Source organism: Salvelinus fontinalis, chromosome 2 (assembly GCF_029448725.1).
Source record: "Salvelinus fontinalis isolate EN_2023a chromosome 2, ASM2944872v1, whole genome shotgun sequence".
Lineage (NCBI taxonomy): Eukaryota > Metazoa > Chordata > Actinopteri > Salmoniformes > Salmonidae > Salvelinus > Salvelinus fontinalis.
Window position 1 is genome coordinate 21,106,752 of NC_074666.1, and position 16,135 is coordinate 21,122,886.

The 16,135-nt window shown below is 40.2% G+C and overlaps 2 protein-coding genes across 4 annotated transcripts; one reads left to right on the forward strand and one right to left on the reverse strand.

Annotated features, from left to right (window-relative positions):
- The first annotated feature begins 67 nt into the window (after positions 1-67).
- LOC129814037 (calcyphosin-like protein) lies at positions 68-5,502 on the forward strand. 2 transcript variants are annotated; one of them, XM_055866805.1, is made up of 5 exons: positions 68-398; positions 1,898-2,046; positions 2,327-2,504; positions 2,616-2,825; positions 5,002-5,502. In XM_055866805.1, exons 2-5 carry the CDS (start codon positions 1,910-1,912, stop codon positions 5,101-5,103), a joined length of 627 nt encoding a protein of 208 aa, XP_055722780.1. In that variant the 5' UTR covers positions 68-398; positions 1,898-1,909; the 3' UTR covers positions 5,104-5,502. The 2 variants fall into 2 exon arrangements, with proteins under 2 accessions (XP_055722780.1, XP_055722773.1); XM_055866798.1 differs by lacking the exon at positions 68-398 and having other exon boundaries at positions 1,779-2,046.
- Positions 5,503-5,541: 39 nt separating this feature from the next.
- On the reverse strand, positions 5,542-9,270 carry LOC129813985 (interleukin-7 receptor subunit alpha-like). 2 transcript variants are annotated; one of them, XM_055866689.1, is made up of 8 exons: positions 9,071-9,270; positions 8,731-8,848; positions 8,393-8,541; positions 8,081-8,232; positions 7,576-7,735; positions 7,359-7,452; positions 7,176-7,257; positions 5,542-7,079 (listed from the first exon to the last, which is right to left on the reverse strand). In XM_055866689.1, exons 1-8 carry the CDS (start codon positions 9,150-9,152, stop codon positions 6,651-6,653), a joined length of 1,266 nt encoding a protein of 421 aa, XP_055722664.1. In that variant the 5' UTR covers positions 9,153-9,270; the 3' UTR covers positions 5,542-6,650. The 2 variants fall into 2 exon arrangements, with proteins under 2 accessions (XP_055722664.1, XP_055722656.1); XM_055866681.1 differs by having other exon boundaries at positions 5,542-7,082.
- Positions 9,271-16,135: the final 6,865 nt, after the last annotated feature.

The window sequence follows — 16,135 nt, forward strand, 5'->3', positions numbered from 1 at the left end:
TGGCACTTATGGTGCACTTGAGTAACCTACCATTACAATAAGGAACATTGTATTTCTATCTTTGTTGGCTGGCTCGCGCCGACCTCGGTATGACTGCAGCACCTAGAACAATGATGGTTTAGTATCTTTGTTTAGAAACTCTGGCTGTGTTCGAGAGGATCAAACCCGTAATGTATCATGGGGAAATTGTGACTGACCGATTGATCTACAAATAAGTTATTTATGATGCAGGTCAGTCAGTCGAAACAAGCCCTCTGCCTATAATCTACAGTAGGCGACCTGGAACAAGGGGAGAAGGCAAGCCAGCATTTCTATGGAAACTGTAACGCAGGTGGGGAGAGGAGCAGCTGATGTTTATGTTTGACAGTTAGCTACAGGTTGCTTTACAAATTTGTAAGGTAAGTTTCTCGCCTCTACAGATAAAGTAGCAAACAAACTCGAAATAACGTGTTTGGTATTTAGGAATCTAATTATCTAAATGTATAGTTAGACTTTATTGTAAGTACGGTCATAATGCAAGATACTTGCTAGGCTAGGTTGACCGTTCAGCTAGCAAGCGTCAGGGACGTGTTCAGCAGGACGTAACGGTTTGGAAAGTTCATATATAAATATGTAGAACAAACGAGTTTGGGCAGGGGTGTCAAACTTAGTCCATGGAGGGCCTAGTTTCGGCAGGTTTTAGTTAATTCCTTTCAATTAAGGCCTAGACAACCAGTTGAGGGGAGTTCTTTACTAATTAGTGACCTTAAGTCAATTGACCTATATATTTTGTGTGTATGTATTGATATGTAAGGTATGTGTGACGTTTTTAAATGTATGTAGTTATGTCCTTGAGCTGTTCTTATCAATTAATGTTCTGTATTATGTCATGTTCTGTGTGGACCCCAGCTTCATGGTCTTTCGCAACAGCTAATGGGGATCCTAATGAAATAACAAGTGCAAGGGAGGAGCGAAAACCTGCATAAACTCAGCCTACTGTGGAATGAGTTTGAGACATGTTCCCTAAGGCTTTGTCACAGAGCCGGCTCCAGGCATAAGCGACATAAACAGTTGCTTAGGGCCCCCGGCCTCTAGGGGGCCACGAACCCACCAAAAATATTTTTTACATTTATTTTAGGAACTCAGTCGGGATCTCAACTTACTATTGAGAGTAAGAATAGGATAATGCACCAGGTGCAATTTAGAATTTTGGTTGAACATCATTCAGCGGTTTTTCTCTAGTTATGTCAGTCACTGACCGTCATTCAATTAGCCTTGCCAGCTAACCATTTTTAGGTTTGTAGTTAGTCTAGCCAGCTATCTAAACTTGTAGTAATCATGGCCAAATACCAACCAGGCACGTGCCCAGGGCCCTGACCTCCAGGGAGCCCCCATTGATTTTGTTATTCAGTCTCACTCAGAAATCATAACATGTCATAAGTCATGGCAAAATGTGTATAATTACAGGAAATTAGCTTTAAAACTGCTAAATAAATTATCCACCCCATTGGTAAAATGGATAGAATTACAGGAAATTAGCTGTGAAACTGAATCTTTTTTCTGTTCTGCCCCATGGCAAAATGAGTAGAATTGCATGAAATTTTTTATGAAATTGCTACATTTTGTTTATGCCCAATGGTAAAATGTTTAGAATTTCACTATTTTCTATCTGCTGTTGAGGGGAGCCACTAAAATGTTTTGCAGCATGTCGGAGGGCCTCCAACCAAATCTTGCTTAGGGCCCCTAAAAGGCTAGAGCCGGCCCTGTCACACAGCTCTAGCATTATGTTTAATTTATCTTTGTCTACAACATCACTCATAAACTGTACTAGACATCACTGAAATGTGTCAATGTTTTCGGCATCAAATCGCACTGTATGCATGCAAATCAGCGATGCAAATTGATTACCTGCCTGCAGACTGCAGGTATCATGGCAGGGACGTCGCGACATGATCGGGAGATGGCGGTGAATGCCAAAAAACAGCTGTCTGTATGCACAGACCCTGTGGATCGACTGAGGATGCAGTGTCTCGCACGAGGCTCTTCTGGCATCAAGGGTCTAGGCAGGTGAGAGAGAGACCAGAATACTCTTATGTGTAGGGCACAGGTAATGGTTCTGGATCAAGTGATGTGTTGCCCAGGTCATCAACATCAAATGTTTGATACAGTAGCAGTAGTGATTGATCAAACATTGTACTATAGGCAATTCTGTCAAGAAGACAGCTCTAGATTGGCTTCTAAGATGCAAGGATTGTTTTGACAACGTTAACTCCAAGAAATTATTAATAATTTTCTTCAACTGCCACCTATTTATATATTTTTTCTTCTTCAATGGTTTATCTGTCAGAACATTCAGGATAATGGATGATGACAACAACCGTATATTGGATGTGAAGGAGTTTATGAAGGGGCTTAATGACTACGGTGTCCTCATTGAGAAAGATGAGGCCATGACAATGTTTCAACGTTTTGACCGGGACAACAGTGGACTCATTGACTTTGATGAATTTCTCCTCACTCTCAGGGTAAATATGAGTGGTAGGGGTAAGCCTCTGAATTACATGATACATATGATCATACTTATTTAATCTGTGAATTTTGTCCATTATTTCTGGTTGTGCTGGTTATGATCACAGCCCCCGATGTCCAATGCCAGGAAGGAGGTGATCATGCAGGCCTTTAGGAAGCTGGATAAGACTGGTGACGGGGTGATCACTATTGAAGATCTGAGTGGGGTTTACAACGCCAAGTACCACCCCAAATATCAAAATGGGGAGTGGACAGAGGAGCAAGTATTCCGCAAATTCCTGGACAGCTTCGACTCTCCTTACGACAAGGACGGAAAGGTAATACTGATAACATCACACCATACTGACCTGGTCACTTTCAGGCATTGGGGTTGTAAAATATGGAAATGTTGGATAGAGGTTATAGTGGTCTTATCAGATGAGGCTGGTGGGAAGAGCTATAGGAGCACAGGCTCATTGTAACGGATGGAATGGAATTAATGGAACGGAGTCAAATGTGGTTTTCATGTTGTTGTTTTTTATTTTTTTTATTTTTAGTGGGTGGATCAGCTTTAATATTGCGGATTGATTGGTGCTTCCATCAATGTAATTGTCTGAATCATTTCCAATCCCCCATATGTTTTGGGGGTAAATAAACACTACCGTTCCAAAGTTTGGGGTCACTTAAAAATGTCCTTGTTTTTGAAAGAAAAGCAACTTTTTGTCCATTCAAATAACATCAAATTTATCAGAAATACAGTATAAACATTGTTAATGTTGTAAAAGACTATTGTAGCTGGAAACGGCAGATTTTTTCAAATGGAATATCTACATAGACGTACAGAGGCCCATTATCAGCAACCATCACTCCTGTGTTCCAATGGCACGTTGTGTTAGCTAATCTAAGTTTATAATTTTAAAAGGCTAATTGATCATTAGAAAACCCTTTTGCAATTATGTTAGCACAGCTGAAAACTGTTGTCCTGATTAAAGAAGCAATAAAACTGGCCTTCTTTAGACTAGTTGAATAACTGGAGCATCAGCATTTGTGGGTTCGACGACAGGCTCAAAATGGCCAGAAACAAAGTACTTTCTTCTGAAACTCGTCAGTCTATTCTTGTTCTGAGAAATGAAGGCTATTCCATGCGAGAAATTGCCAAGAAACTGGAGATCTCGTACAACGCTGTGTACCACTCTCATCACAAAACAGCGCAAACTGGCTCTAACCAGAATAGAAAGAGGAGTGGGAGGCCCTGGTGCACAACTGAGCAAGAAGACAAGTACATTAGAGTGTCTAGTTTGAGAAACAGACCCCTCACAAGTCCTCAACTGGCAGCTTCATTAAAAAAAAAAAAGTATCCTCAAAACACCAGTCTCATCGTCAACAGTGAAGAGACGACTCTGGGATGCTGGCCTTCTAGGTGGTATGGTAGCTTGGTAGCTTGGTGGAGCTGTTTCTCACTGTCAGCCAGCAGATGTCAAGGTTTTGTTTTGTCTCTAGTTAGATATTACACCTTAGTCGCGAGATTAACTAAGCATTTAGATGTTAGCTGAAAATGTCTGAATCTCAAATCAAATCAAATTTTATTTGTCACATACACATGGTTAGCAGATGTTAATGCGAGTGTAGCGAAATGCTTGTGCTTCTAGTTCCGACAATGCAGTAATAACCAACGAGTAATCTAACCTAATAATTCCACAACTACTACCTTATACACACAAGTGTAAAGGGATAAAGAATATGTACATAAAGATATATGAATGAGTGATGGTACAGAACGGCATAGGCAAGATGCAGTAGATGGTATAGAGTACAGTATATACATATGAGATGAGTAATGTAGGGTATATAAACATAAAGTGGCATAGTTTAAAGTGGCTAGTGATACATGTATTACATAAAGATGGCAAGATGCAGTAGATGATATAGAGTACAGTATCTACATATACATATGAGATGACTAATGTAGGGTATGTAAACATTATATTAAGTGGCATTGTTTAAAGTGGCTAGTGATACATTTTTACATACATTTCCATCAATTCCCATTATTAAAGTTGCTGGAGTTGAGTCAGTATGTTAGTGGTGTCTGTTTAACAGTCTGATGGCCTTGAGATAGAAGCTGTTTTTCAGTCTCTCGGTCCCTGCTTTAATGCACCTGTACTGACCTCGCCTTCTGGATGATAGCGGGGTGAACAGGCAGTGGCTCGGGTGGTTGTTGTCCTTGATGATCTTTATGGCCTTCCTGTGACATCGGGTGGTGTAGGTGTCCTGGAGGGCAGGTAGTTTGCCCCCAGGGATGCGTTGTGCAGACAATCTGCACTGAAGAGCAGGTATTGATGAGGGAACAAAAGGTTGTGACACACTCAACTCTCCCACAACATTGTCTGTCCCATTCACCTCTGGTTTTTAGTTTTCAGCCTTATCAGGGTTATGTTGAGTGTCTGTCTCTGACACTGATGGTGTGGGCTGGTTCAGGGAGCGCTGTCTGTCTGACATCCTTCCCTTCTGCAGGTCACCATGGAGGAGTTTCTCAACTACTACTGTGGAGTCAGCGCCTCCATCGATAGTGATGTCTATTTCATTCTCATGATGAAAAATGCATGGAAATTGTGAGTTTTAAGTTGATAACTTTATGATTTTTAATGGACAGTTTTTCAAGGTGCCTTCATAAACAAATATTTCATTTTGGAAATCATGTTGACAAACGAATATTAATAATGTCCCCCCAAAAAATAAAAAAATAATGTCCCAATGATATGCTAATGATTATGAATGACTTGTAAATATTTCGTTCTATGTGAAAATATGTATTTTAATTATACAGTCCCTCTCTCCAGAAACAACCAATATTCTGTATTGTAGAATTTGAAATGTGATGTATCTGTACATCTGTGGTCCACAGTTCCTATGTTAGATACATCTTTATAAAGACGCGGGAAATCATAAAGACTGATAAATCAAAGTACAGTCATTTCAGGAGATGATGAAAGCAGGGGAAATGATACAACTGCATTTGTTTGTGGAATTAATCTGTTTAATAAAAATGTTAAACACAAAATGTAACAACATGGTCATTTCTACACAGATAATGCCGTCACATTTGTCAGATTAAAATAAACAAATACCGGATCGGTACAGATTTTGTACAGTAAAATAAAAACAAAGCAGTAATTTGCCGATGATGACTTTATGTTTAATGCTCTGCTAAAGTCTCACAAAGTGTTCAAGAAAATAATAAAGCGTTCTGCATTGAAAACTAAAATGTATGATAGTACATAGTATAGTATAATACTATAATACATCCAAGTCAGTGTAAAAAAAAGAACATACCGGTAACTGTGCAGGAAATACAATCACTTATGTGCAAAAAATGTAAAACATAATGACAAACAAACACATAAACTGTGATTCAATTATGTATAGAATGTGTAGAAGGGTTTAAACCCCGAGGAATTGACATTCTAGGGGCTCTATTCAATCCGTATCACTGAAGCGTTACACATTGCGCAATAAAAATTGAAGGGTAATTTCCGATTGAGCCGACATATGCAACGTTTACGTTTACCGCGAATGCAGTCTCCGATAACGCAGGAACATTGCCTTTATATTTCATTCATGCTGTAACGCTGAACTTCCGCAATACGGATTGAATAGAGCCCTAGGTTTATTTAGCAGCTGTTGTCATGGTAAAGAGTATATCTGTGATATGAAGCAGCAGTATGTATAACGCCAAGGTGTCATGGTGGCTCGTCAGTATACCGACGGGGTTAATATAGTATGGGATGTGCAAACACAGAAAGGATAATAAGGGAGGTGCCGCGTTGTATTTCAAGTTGTTTAAGTCCTCCCTTGTCTTGTTTCTTAGCAACTAGCAACAGATTAATAACACAAAACCAAACAAACACAATGAGGATGATTCCTGTTCTGTCTCCTATCATTTGTAAATAACATGTGCATTGAGTTCTGCTAGTCTCTTGCGATACTGGGAGTCAGTGGATAGTCAGTTTGAGTCACGGTGAATTAAATAGACTTCAAATAAAAGCAGCCAAAGTCACTCAGGGTAAGAATGTAATAAGCAGCTATAATTCATCTTGAATAGATAATTCTGTCTGTCTGTCTCGCTCCCTCTCTGTCTGTCTGTCTGTCTCTCCATCTCTCTCTCACTGGATCTGATAGAAACTAGACATGGTGACATAAGCCTCATCCTTGCCTCCTTGCTGAGTAGCACCTAGCCCCTCAGGACCAATGTTACCCTCACTGTCATCTGTCTCCACGCTCTCAAAGTCACTCCTCAGATCCAGGATCCCCACAGTGGAGCCACTGTTCCCACTGCTCCCCGCCCCACCATTGAGGTGCACTCCTGGGGACTCACACCTAAGCAGTATGGTCTCCGACCCTCCACTACTGGTGGTATGGCAGGACGTCGTATCCCCATCACGCTCTTGAATGAGGCATTGATCTTTGACCTCAGCGAGTCGATGGGAGTCAGAGTCAGGGGGTAGGGAGGTAAGGTCTTGCTCCTTGTCCGGCTCCACCAGCTGGATGTTGAGGTCACTGAACACCTCGGGGCTAAAGCTCACAGGTGGGCCCTGCTGGGTCAAAGGAAAGAGACAGAATAAAACAATATCCTCATAACTTATTATGGCCATTATCGTTCACTGTCTAGTGCATATCAGAGGACTTACCTTCATTGGCTCATAGGTCTGGGCGATCTGGAGAAGTGTGTGTTTGGGATGTGGAATGCTTGGCCATATGAAGGAATGTATTCTGTGAGGACAGAGAGACATCCAGAGGATGACATGGAGGACATGCACACACACACACAAAATATGATGTGCAGAGGAAAAGGAGATCAATTTAATACTCACTGTTTTCTCCAGAAAATACCAACTGCCAAAGTAACCAACAGCAGAGCAGCAATGGGCACGATGAGAGAATAGGAAAGCACCTGCACGTCTGTCTCTGTAGGGAAGTGGGAGAGATGATGCATGTGACTCACATTTCCTGTACCTTGCTCTATCACTTCCACCTAACTGCACAGTCCAGATATCATGCTATGCTTTTTAGATACAAGTCCTTTTTTACCTGTGTTGGTGCTGAAACTGATAGAGGTGCTCCACTCACTCCAGCTGCCATCAAAGTACCCCCCGCTTGGCTTGGCTCGCACCTTGACATTATACTCTGTGTTCTTATGGAGGTACTCGTCCCCCTCAATGATCAGAGGCTGATAGGTTATGTTTTTAACCTTTGAACAGGGTACACCGTAAAAGAAGAACAAGACAATATGACACCTTCCTAATATTTAGTTGCACCCCCTTTTGCCCTCAGAACAGCCTCAATTGAATGATATTCTCTGATGAAGGTCGACTGACCGAAAGCTTAGCCTCTATTAAAATAAATCTGTCTGGAAGTGTGCAGAGACTTTTTCCTGTTTCTCCAGTTTTGCGTTTTGTCTCCTCCACCTTCACTAATCAGTTTTGAGTGTGTGGTAGATTCTGCCTATTCTGATTCAACGATATGGAAATTATGGTAATATAATTAAGCTTTTGTATCCACAAATCCAAGAAAAATTGGCTTTTGGCAATTGTACCAGAGTATTTTTGACACTCCAGATGCGAAGTTGGAAAAGTTGATTGCTGGGTTTCAGGTAATCCTTCAGGTATGGATTACCAATGTATATAAGAGCCCGGTTGGAGCTCTTCAGAAATGTGGCATTCACCACCCAAGGACTCCTGGGTTTAACTGAAACATAAAGATTGATAAGAAAGACGGGATAAGTGTTAAGGGCAATTGATGCAAGTGCCAACTAAGGGCTATCAATTGATAGGTGTCATGTAAAAATGCCTCATGTTACTTTCATTCAAACCATAGGGTGAGAATGTATGAAATTATGATAACTTACTTATTTTTTTCAAACTCATTGTTTTCCAAAATGTGCCACCTCGTTTTAATTGAACGGTGAGATTATACGATTGCAGAGTGTCCAGGTCCGTAAATGTGACATTATTCCCCTTCTCTTTCAAACAGCGTTGCTTTTTGTAATCTGTGTAGCTGTAAACAAAATGTTAATAAAATCACCTTATCAATAAATTATTTCTTAATCCATTTGAGGATTTTACACATCTGGATATCTGAATATGCAGTAAGGGTGTTCTTCCACCCATGATATTTGTCCTTTGTGTTGTATAAACTCCTAACTAACACAACTGATGTTCAGTGGTCTTCTAGGAGGTTTATTACCAAAGACTCATGGCTTTTATGTCCTCCATTTCATCATCATCGGTGTCATCATCAAGGTGGCAGGTTAGGCTGTTTGCTGCCGAGACACTGAGATGAGAGGTGCAGAGTATTCTGGGTTCTGGAAGGGAAAGGAAAGGAAAGGCAACAAAACAAAACCATTTCAGTGGTTTGAATGGGTTGAAGAGCAGCAAACCTTTTGTCAAATACATTTTGGTACATAATGAGAATGAACAGTTAATGTTGCACCATCACTGTGTTGGACACAAATAATGCACTTAGACTTCAGGATTAAATCAGTGAATCATTTAAATAGAACTCTTAAAGAGGAATGGCAGCTCACCATTGTCAACCAATTCTTCTCCACTTTGAGAGTGCACCAGAACCGGGAGCATGAGTAAGGCAATCCATAGGCTGTATGCCATTTCTCACAAAGCAGTCACACTAATGTAAGATGTAGTGCCCCCAAATACAGAGGTGAGACTCTGGCGCACACACGCACAAGGAACTCAAAATGTCTCAGCTGTCTCACTGAACTGTCAGTATAAATATGACAGGAGAGCAGAAAAGAGAGAGAGGGAGGAAGAGAGAGAGAGAGAGAGGAAGAGAGAGACACACACACACACACAGAGAGAGGGAGGAAGAGAGACACACACACACACACAGAGAGAGAGAGAGAAATGGAATGATCTTTTCAAGACTAGAGCTGCTTATTGCATTCTTACTCTGAGTGACATTGGCTGAGGTTTTGAGATGACAGTATAAAATGTCACCTTTTATTTGAGGGTATTTTCACATATAATAGTATTAGTATCTTATTAGAATCCCCATTAGTTACAGCCAAAGCTGTTTATAAATGAAAAGCTGTTCAGGAATGAAAACACTTTACGTATCTAGTCATAAGTATTTGGACAAATTCTCTTATATTTTTATTAAAGTAGTCAAATGTTTAGTATTTGGTCCCATATTCATAGCACACAATGACTACATCAAGCTTGTGACTCTACAAACTTGTTGGATGTATTTGCAGTTTGCTTTGGTAGTGTTTAAGATTATGTTGTGCCCAAGAATAGAATATGTTTTAGAACACTTCTATTATGGATGCTACCATGATTACAGATAATCATGAATAACTCATGAATAATGAGTGAGAAAGTTACAGAGGCATAAAGATCAAACCCCTCAAAGAATGCTAACCTTCCCTGTTATCGGTAATTGTGAGAGCTATAGCATGTCTTGGGGGTATGATCTTTGTGCCTCTGTAACAATTGTCGGGTAAATGTTTCAGCAATGGGCAGGATAACCCTAACTCTAATTTAAAAATGATTATTATCATATTATGAGCACACTATTCTCAGGGATATAATGGGGCTCAGTCTTTGAAGTTTTATCAGAGTTTGTGCCATGGCACCAGATCACATTCTTATGAGAGAATTTCAGAGAATTGCTTGTGGAGGTGGGGGATGCCAACTCAAGCAGTGCTCTAAGCATTACAATATGAGCAAGGCTTGCTGTTATGGACACCTTGTATACTGTATTTACACAGAAGAATATATAACCTTTTTCATTCAAACACTTTTTTAATAGAGTAAGGATCTGGTCATTTGAACATTGGAATAATGTTCAGATTTCTTTGCTGTTGTGAAACAACCTGAGACATACATGCATTTAACAAGAAGATATCCTTCCTGCTTCCTATCATTGAACAAGAGTTTGAGAAAAAGGAGCATTTACCACAAAGTTTGTAGAAATGTTCAAACCATTTCCCATTACAGTATGTTGTGAGAATGACTTAACATTTATGCTTATTTAAACAGGTTTCAGTATTACAATAACAAGGTTCCATTGCATTTGTGATATGACCAATGTGTCCTGTAACGTGACAGGAAAGGAAAACCCCTTACTCTGTTAACCATTTCCATGTTATGGAAAACTTTTGGGGTATTCTGAATTCAGCACGTTTTTTTTTTCTGCGCTTTTACACTTCAAATTGAAGTTTCATTCCAAAATGCTAAACTCAGAAAAAAAAGAAACTCTCACTGCCAACTGCGTTTATTTTCAGCAAACTTAACATGTGTAAATATTTGTATGAACATAACAAGATTCAACAACTGAGACATAAACTGAACAAGTTCCACAGACATGTGACTAACAGAAATGGAATAATGTGTGCCTGAACAAAGGGGGGGGGGGGGGGGGGGGTCAAAATCAGAAGTAACGGTCAGTATCTGGTGTGGCCACCAGCTGCATTAAGTACTGCAGTGCATCTCCTCATCATGGACTGCACCAGATTTGCCAGTTCTTGCTGTGAGATACCCCACTCTTCCACCAAGGCACCTTCAAGTTCCCGGACATTTCTGGGGGGGAATGGCCCTAGCCCTCACCCTCCGATCCAACAGGTCCCAGACGTGCTCAATGGGATTGAGATCCGGGCTCTTCGCTGGCCATGGCAGGTCATGTCAGGATGAGCCTGCAGGAAGGGTACCACATGAAGGAGGAGGATGTCTTCCCTGAAATGCACAGCGTTGAGATTGCCTGCAATGACAACAAGCTCAGTCCGATGATGCTGTGACACCGCCCCAGACCATGACTGACCCTCCACCTCCAAATCGATCCCGCTCCAGAGTACAGGACTCGATGTAATGTTCATTCTTTCAATGATAAACGCGAATCCGACCATCACACCTGGTGAGACAAAACCGCGACTCGTCAGTGAAGAGCACTTTTTGCCAGTCTTGTCTGGTCCAGCGATGGTGGGTTTGTGCCCATAGGCGACGTTGTTGCCGGTGATGTCTGGTGAGGACCTGCCTTACAACAGGCCTACAAGCCCTCAGTCCAGCCCCTCTCAGCCTTTTGAGGACAGTCTGAGCACTGATGGAGGGATTGTGTATTCCTGGTGTAACTCGGGCAGTTGTTGTTGCATCCTGTACCTGTCCCGCAGGTGTGATGTTCGGATGTACCGATCCTGTGCAGGTGTTGTTACACGTGGTCTGCCACTGCGAGGATGACCAGCTGTCTGTCCTGTCTCCCTGTAGCGCTGTCTTAGGCGTCTCACAGTACGGACATGGCAATTTATTGCCCTGGCCACATCTGCAGTCCTCATGGCATCTTTCTGTTGGTGTTTTTCAGAGTCAGTAGAAAGGCCTCTTTAGTGTCCTAAGTTTTCATAACTGTGACCTTAATTGCCTACCGTCTGTAAGCTGTTCGTGTCTTAATGATCGTTCCACAGGTGCATGTTCATTAATTGTTTATGGTTCATTGAACAAGCATGGGAAACAGTGTTTAAACCCTTTACAATGAAGATCTGTGAAGTTATTTGGATTTTTACGAATTATCTTTGAAAGACAGGGTCCTGAAAAAGGTCAGTTTCTTCTTTTGCTGAGTTTATATATCAATTTTCTGAAATGTTGGTAAATTAGCTTTTACTGTTTAAAAAACGTATTATAGAGATCGGTGTGATTTTTCACTATCTAATCATGGCATGGGGTTGTTCAATGACAGACATGTATTTGTTTAAAATCACTTGATGGTTTCATTTCAGAGAGACAAATAATCATGTTTTTTTGCAAAATGCAATATATGTGCCTCACTCTCAGAGAAATAAGTAGTACTGCTAGGTTTTACACAGTCAAATGTAACAAATAACTACATTTATAATAAAGAAATATACAAATGCTACATTTGTGTCGTCAATATTTTTTGTCAGTCATTTAGTGGATGCTCTTATCCAGAGTGACTTACAGTAAGTGCATTCATTTTAACCTGTCTAGGACTAGGGTGCCGCTAGCGGCACACCCCCCCCACCCCCACTGAAAAGGCAGAGCCGCGAAATTCAAAAAAAATATTTTTTTTAAATATTTAACTTTCACACATTAAAGTCCAATACAGCTAATGAAAGACACAGATCTTGTGAATCCAGCCAACATGTCCGATTTTTAAAATGTTTTACAGGGAAGACACAATATGTAAAGATGTAAATCTATTACCTAAAAACACATTAGCATAATCCACCATCTTTTATTTGTCCACCAACACCAGTAGCTATCACCAATTCGGCTAAACTAAGATATTTATAGCCCCTAACCAAGAAAAAAACTCATCAGATGACAGTCTGATAACATATTTATGGTATGGGATAGGTTTTGTTAGAAAAATGTGCATATTTCAGGTAGATGGCATAGTTTACAATTGCACCCACCGTCACAAATGGACTAGAATAATTACAATGAGCAACGTGTTTACCTAACTACTAATCATCAAACATTTCGTAAAAATACACAGCATACACTAATCGAAAGACACAGATCCTGTGAATACAGACAATATTTCAGATTTTCTAAGTGTCTTACAGCGAAAACACAATAAATCGTTATATTAACATAGCACATGTGCAAACATTACCCCAGCATTGATTCTAGCCAAAGAGAGCGATAACGTAAACATCGCCAAAATATATTATTTTTTTCACTAACCTTCTCAGAATTCTTCAGATGACACCCCTGTAACGTCACATTACAACATACATATACAGTTTGTTCGAAAATGTGCATATTTAGCCACCAAAATCATGGTTAGACAATGGGAAATGTAGCCCAGCTGGTGAGAAAATGTCCGTGCGCCATATTAGACAGTGATCTACTCGTATACATAAATACTCATAAACGTGACAAAAAAATATAGGGTGGACAGCGATTGATAGACAATTTAATTCTTAATACAATCGCGGAATTACATTTTTTAAATTATCCTTACTTTTCAATACAGTTTGCGCCAAGCGAAGCTACGTCAAAAAAGATGGCGTCCTAAGCCACTAACATTTTTCGACAGAAACACGATTTATCATAATAAAAATGTCCTACTTTGAGCTGTTCTTCCATCAGTATCTTGGGCAAAGGATCCTTTCTTGGGTCTAATCGTCTTTTGGTGGAAAGCTGTCCTCTTGCCATGTGGAAATGCCAACTGCGTTCGGGATGAACTGGAAGTGTGCCCAGAGATTCACAGCGTCTCAGAAATAAATGTCCCAAAATCGCACTAAACGGATATAAATTGCTATAAAACGCTTTAAATTAACTACCTTATGATGTTTTTAACTCCTATAACGAGTCTTAACATGACCGGAGAAAGATTACTCCCAACACTAATGCTTGGAACAAGTGCGGGTCGGTGTCCTCCACGCGCATGACGCAGCTGGAAAAGAGTTCCTAGCTACATGGTTTTTTAATTTATAGTGCCTGTGATTGCGCAATCGACCCCATTCAAATCGTCATCACGTAAAGGCATCCAGGGGAAGACGTAAGCAGTGTCCGTATACTCATAGGAATAACATTGGCCTTAAAACTGACTCCAGAACAGTGGCCAAAATTTCTGAAATCTGACTCCATGTCAGGGAAATTGCTGTAGAATGGGTTCTGTTTCACTTAGAGACAAAATTTCAACTCCTATAGAAACTATAGACTGTTTTCTATCCAATAATAATAATAATATGCATATTGTATGATCAAGAATTTTGTAGGAAGCCGTTTCAAAAATTACACAATTACCATAAATAGTGACAACAGCGCCCCCAGCCTTAACATGTTTTAAGACAACTAGGTGAGACAACTACATATCACTGTCAAATATACAGGATACGAACATTCCATTCCAGCTAAACAATGGATTTTAAAAAATCATTTAATTAAACATCTGAAAACAGTACACACACAAAAGTACCCATAAGCAATTATTTCTGATGAAAAAACACAAATGCTAAACATTAGTGGATATAGCGCTTTGGAAATAAACTCTTCATTTGTGTTAGTTTTCTGACTTTCAATTCAGTTTAAATATGGTTTGGAATGCCCCTTTTAGTTCTTATTCACTATTTATGCATCTGACCCATTGCAAGTTCTTAGAAGATCCCAGCTAAGAGAATCCAGCACAAGCTGGTAAGACCTATGGTCTGTTGGCTTCACTGTGTACACAGTGGTGTTTAAGGACAATGTAGAAATGTATTCATTAAAATGCCTCACATTTTCCTGACATACAAAAAGTAAGTGATGTAAGCAACACTCAAATGGCTTCTTGTCTAACATCAAACTTTCAACTTTAAAACTTTAATGTACAGTATTACCAAACTGCACTGATGAAAATAAATATTTTGACTAACGTGTTTATAATGATTTAACAGTAAAGATTTTTTTTTAATAAATACATTAACAGTAGAGAGCTCTCGAATGCATCTGTGGGTGGCTGCTGTGGTTGTGATGCTGGGTTTGGTGTAGAAGAAATATGAGAAAAACCTGTGGGTGAAGGGAAAGAATCCTATTCCTCTCTACACTCACTGGCTCTTGCACTGTTTATGTTGAGGGGCCACCTCTGAGGGGTTAACTCAGAATCAAAATATCACCTAATTTGGTCTGTCAATGAGAGATTACTAAGAGGTATACTACAAAGCAGGTTCAAGGAGCTAACTTGCCTAAATGTTCTGAAATAACTTTTTTTTCATCTTAAAAAAATGCATTCTTTAAATGGGCATTGTCTAATTTACTAAACAACCAAAAGCAATTGTTTCTGGCTGTTTTCAAAATAAGCTGGCTATAACTAATTGATCCTGCTCTGTAGTATACCCCTATGCACTACACTGATACCTGAGTGAGGGGAGATGGTTATGAGAAGGGTGAAAGGTTAGTCAACACTTGCCTAGCTGCACACCATTCTCTGGAATGCTCCGTAAAGCCTGGTTGGCACACACCTCTCTCTCCAGAGTTCTGAAGGAACCAAGCAGCCTGCCCCGCCTCCCCCTATGAAACCACACACTGGTGGCCTTATCTCTGCACTCATCTTACAAACATCATCTGCTGTGGTTTTTTACCTCATGCCTCCTCTCTGCTCTGCAGCACTTCACACAGCCCTGGGAGTCTGTTCTCTAGTCTGTTTTGCACTCTCTCATTGTGGTCTAGATCCTCATCCTTTGACTGTGTGTAATGACTATTTAGCAAAGTGCTTAAGGATGATGCATGGTTCCTGTGTTCTGGTGAAAAGGGTAAAACTGTATTGATGAAGTGAAAAACAACAACAAAAACCTCAAAAACAACAACAAAATGACATCATTAATCAAAAACCATAAAAACACATCTCCATCAGCTATGTAAACAGATTGGTAGAGTAAGTGCTGCTTATGCCAACTCTGACCTCATCCTTCAGATATATCCTCTATCCCAACTATGAAGCCACACGGTGATCTCTTACTACTATTGAAGGGCTCATTTCCAGTGAAGCCACACCAAAATAAGCAACTCTTTGAAACTATGTCTCGGCAGCCACATTAATCTCTCCGCTGCACAGCAACTCTGTGAGCTTCCTGCTTCCTTTTGCTTGTTTATCTAACCAAGGTTGCACTCAACATCATCAGTTTTGCAATATTCTA

Bases quoted from the DNA above. Each gene is read 5' to 3' on its own strand.
- LOC129814037 (XM_055866798.1), top strand. From the start codon at position 1,856: ATGCATGCAAATCAGCGATGCAAATTGATTACCTGCCTGCAGACTGCA. The intron at 2,505-2,615 runs GTAAATATGAGT...TTATGATCACAG, and splicing joins AATTTCTCCTCACTCTCAGG to CCCCCGATGTCCAATGCCAG. The intron at 2,826-5,001 runs GTAATACTGATA...TCCCTTCTGCAG, and splicing joins CTTACGACAAGGACGGAAAG to GTCACCATGGAGGAGTTTCT.
- LOC129813985 (XM_055866681.1), bottom strand. From the start codon at position 9,152: ATGGCATACAGCCTATGGATTGCCTTACTCATGCTCCCGGTTCTGGTG. The intron at 8,542-8,730 runs GTAATAAACCTC...TTTTGTTTACAG, and splicing joins ATAAAAGCCATGAGTCTTTG to CTACACAGATTACAAAAAGC. The intron at 7,083-7,175 runs GTAAGTCCTCTG...CCTTTGACCCAG, and splicing joins AGACCTATGAGCCAATGAAG to CAGGGCCCACCTGTGAGCTT.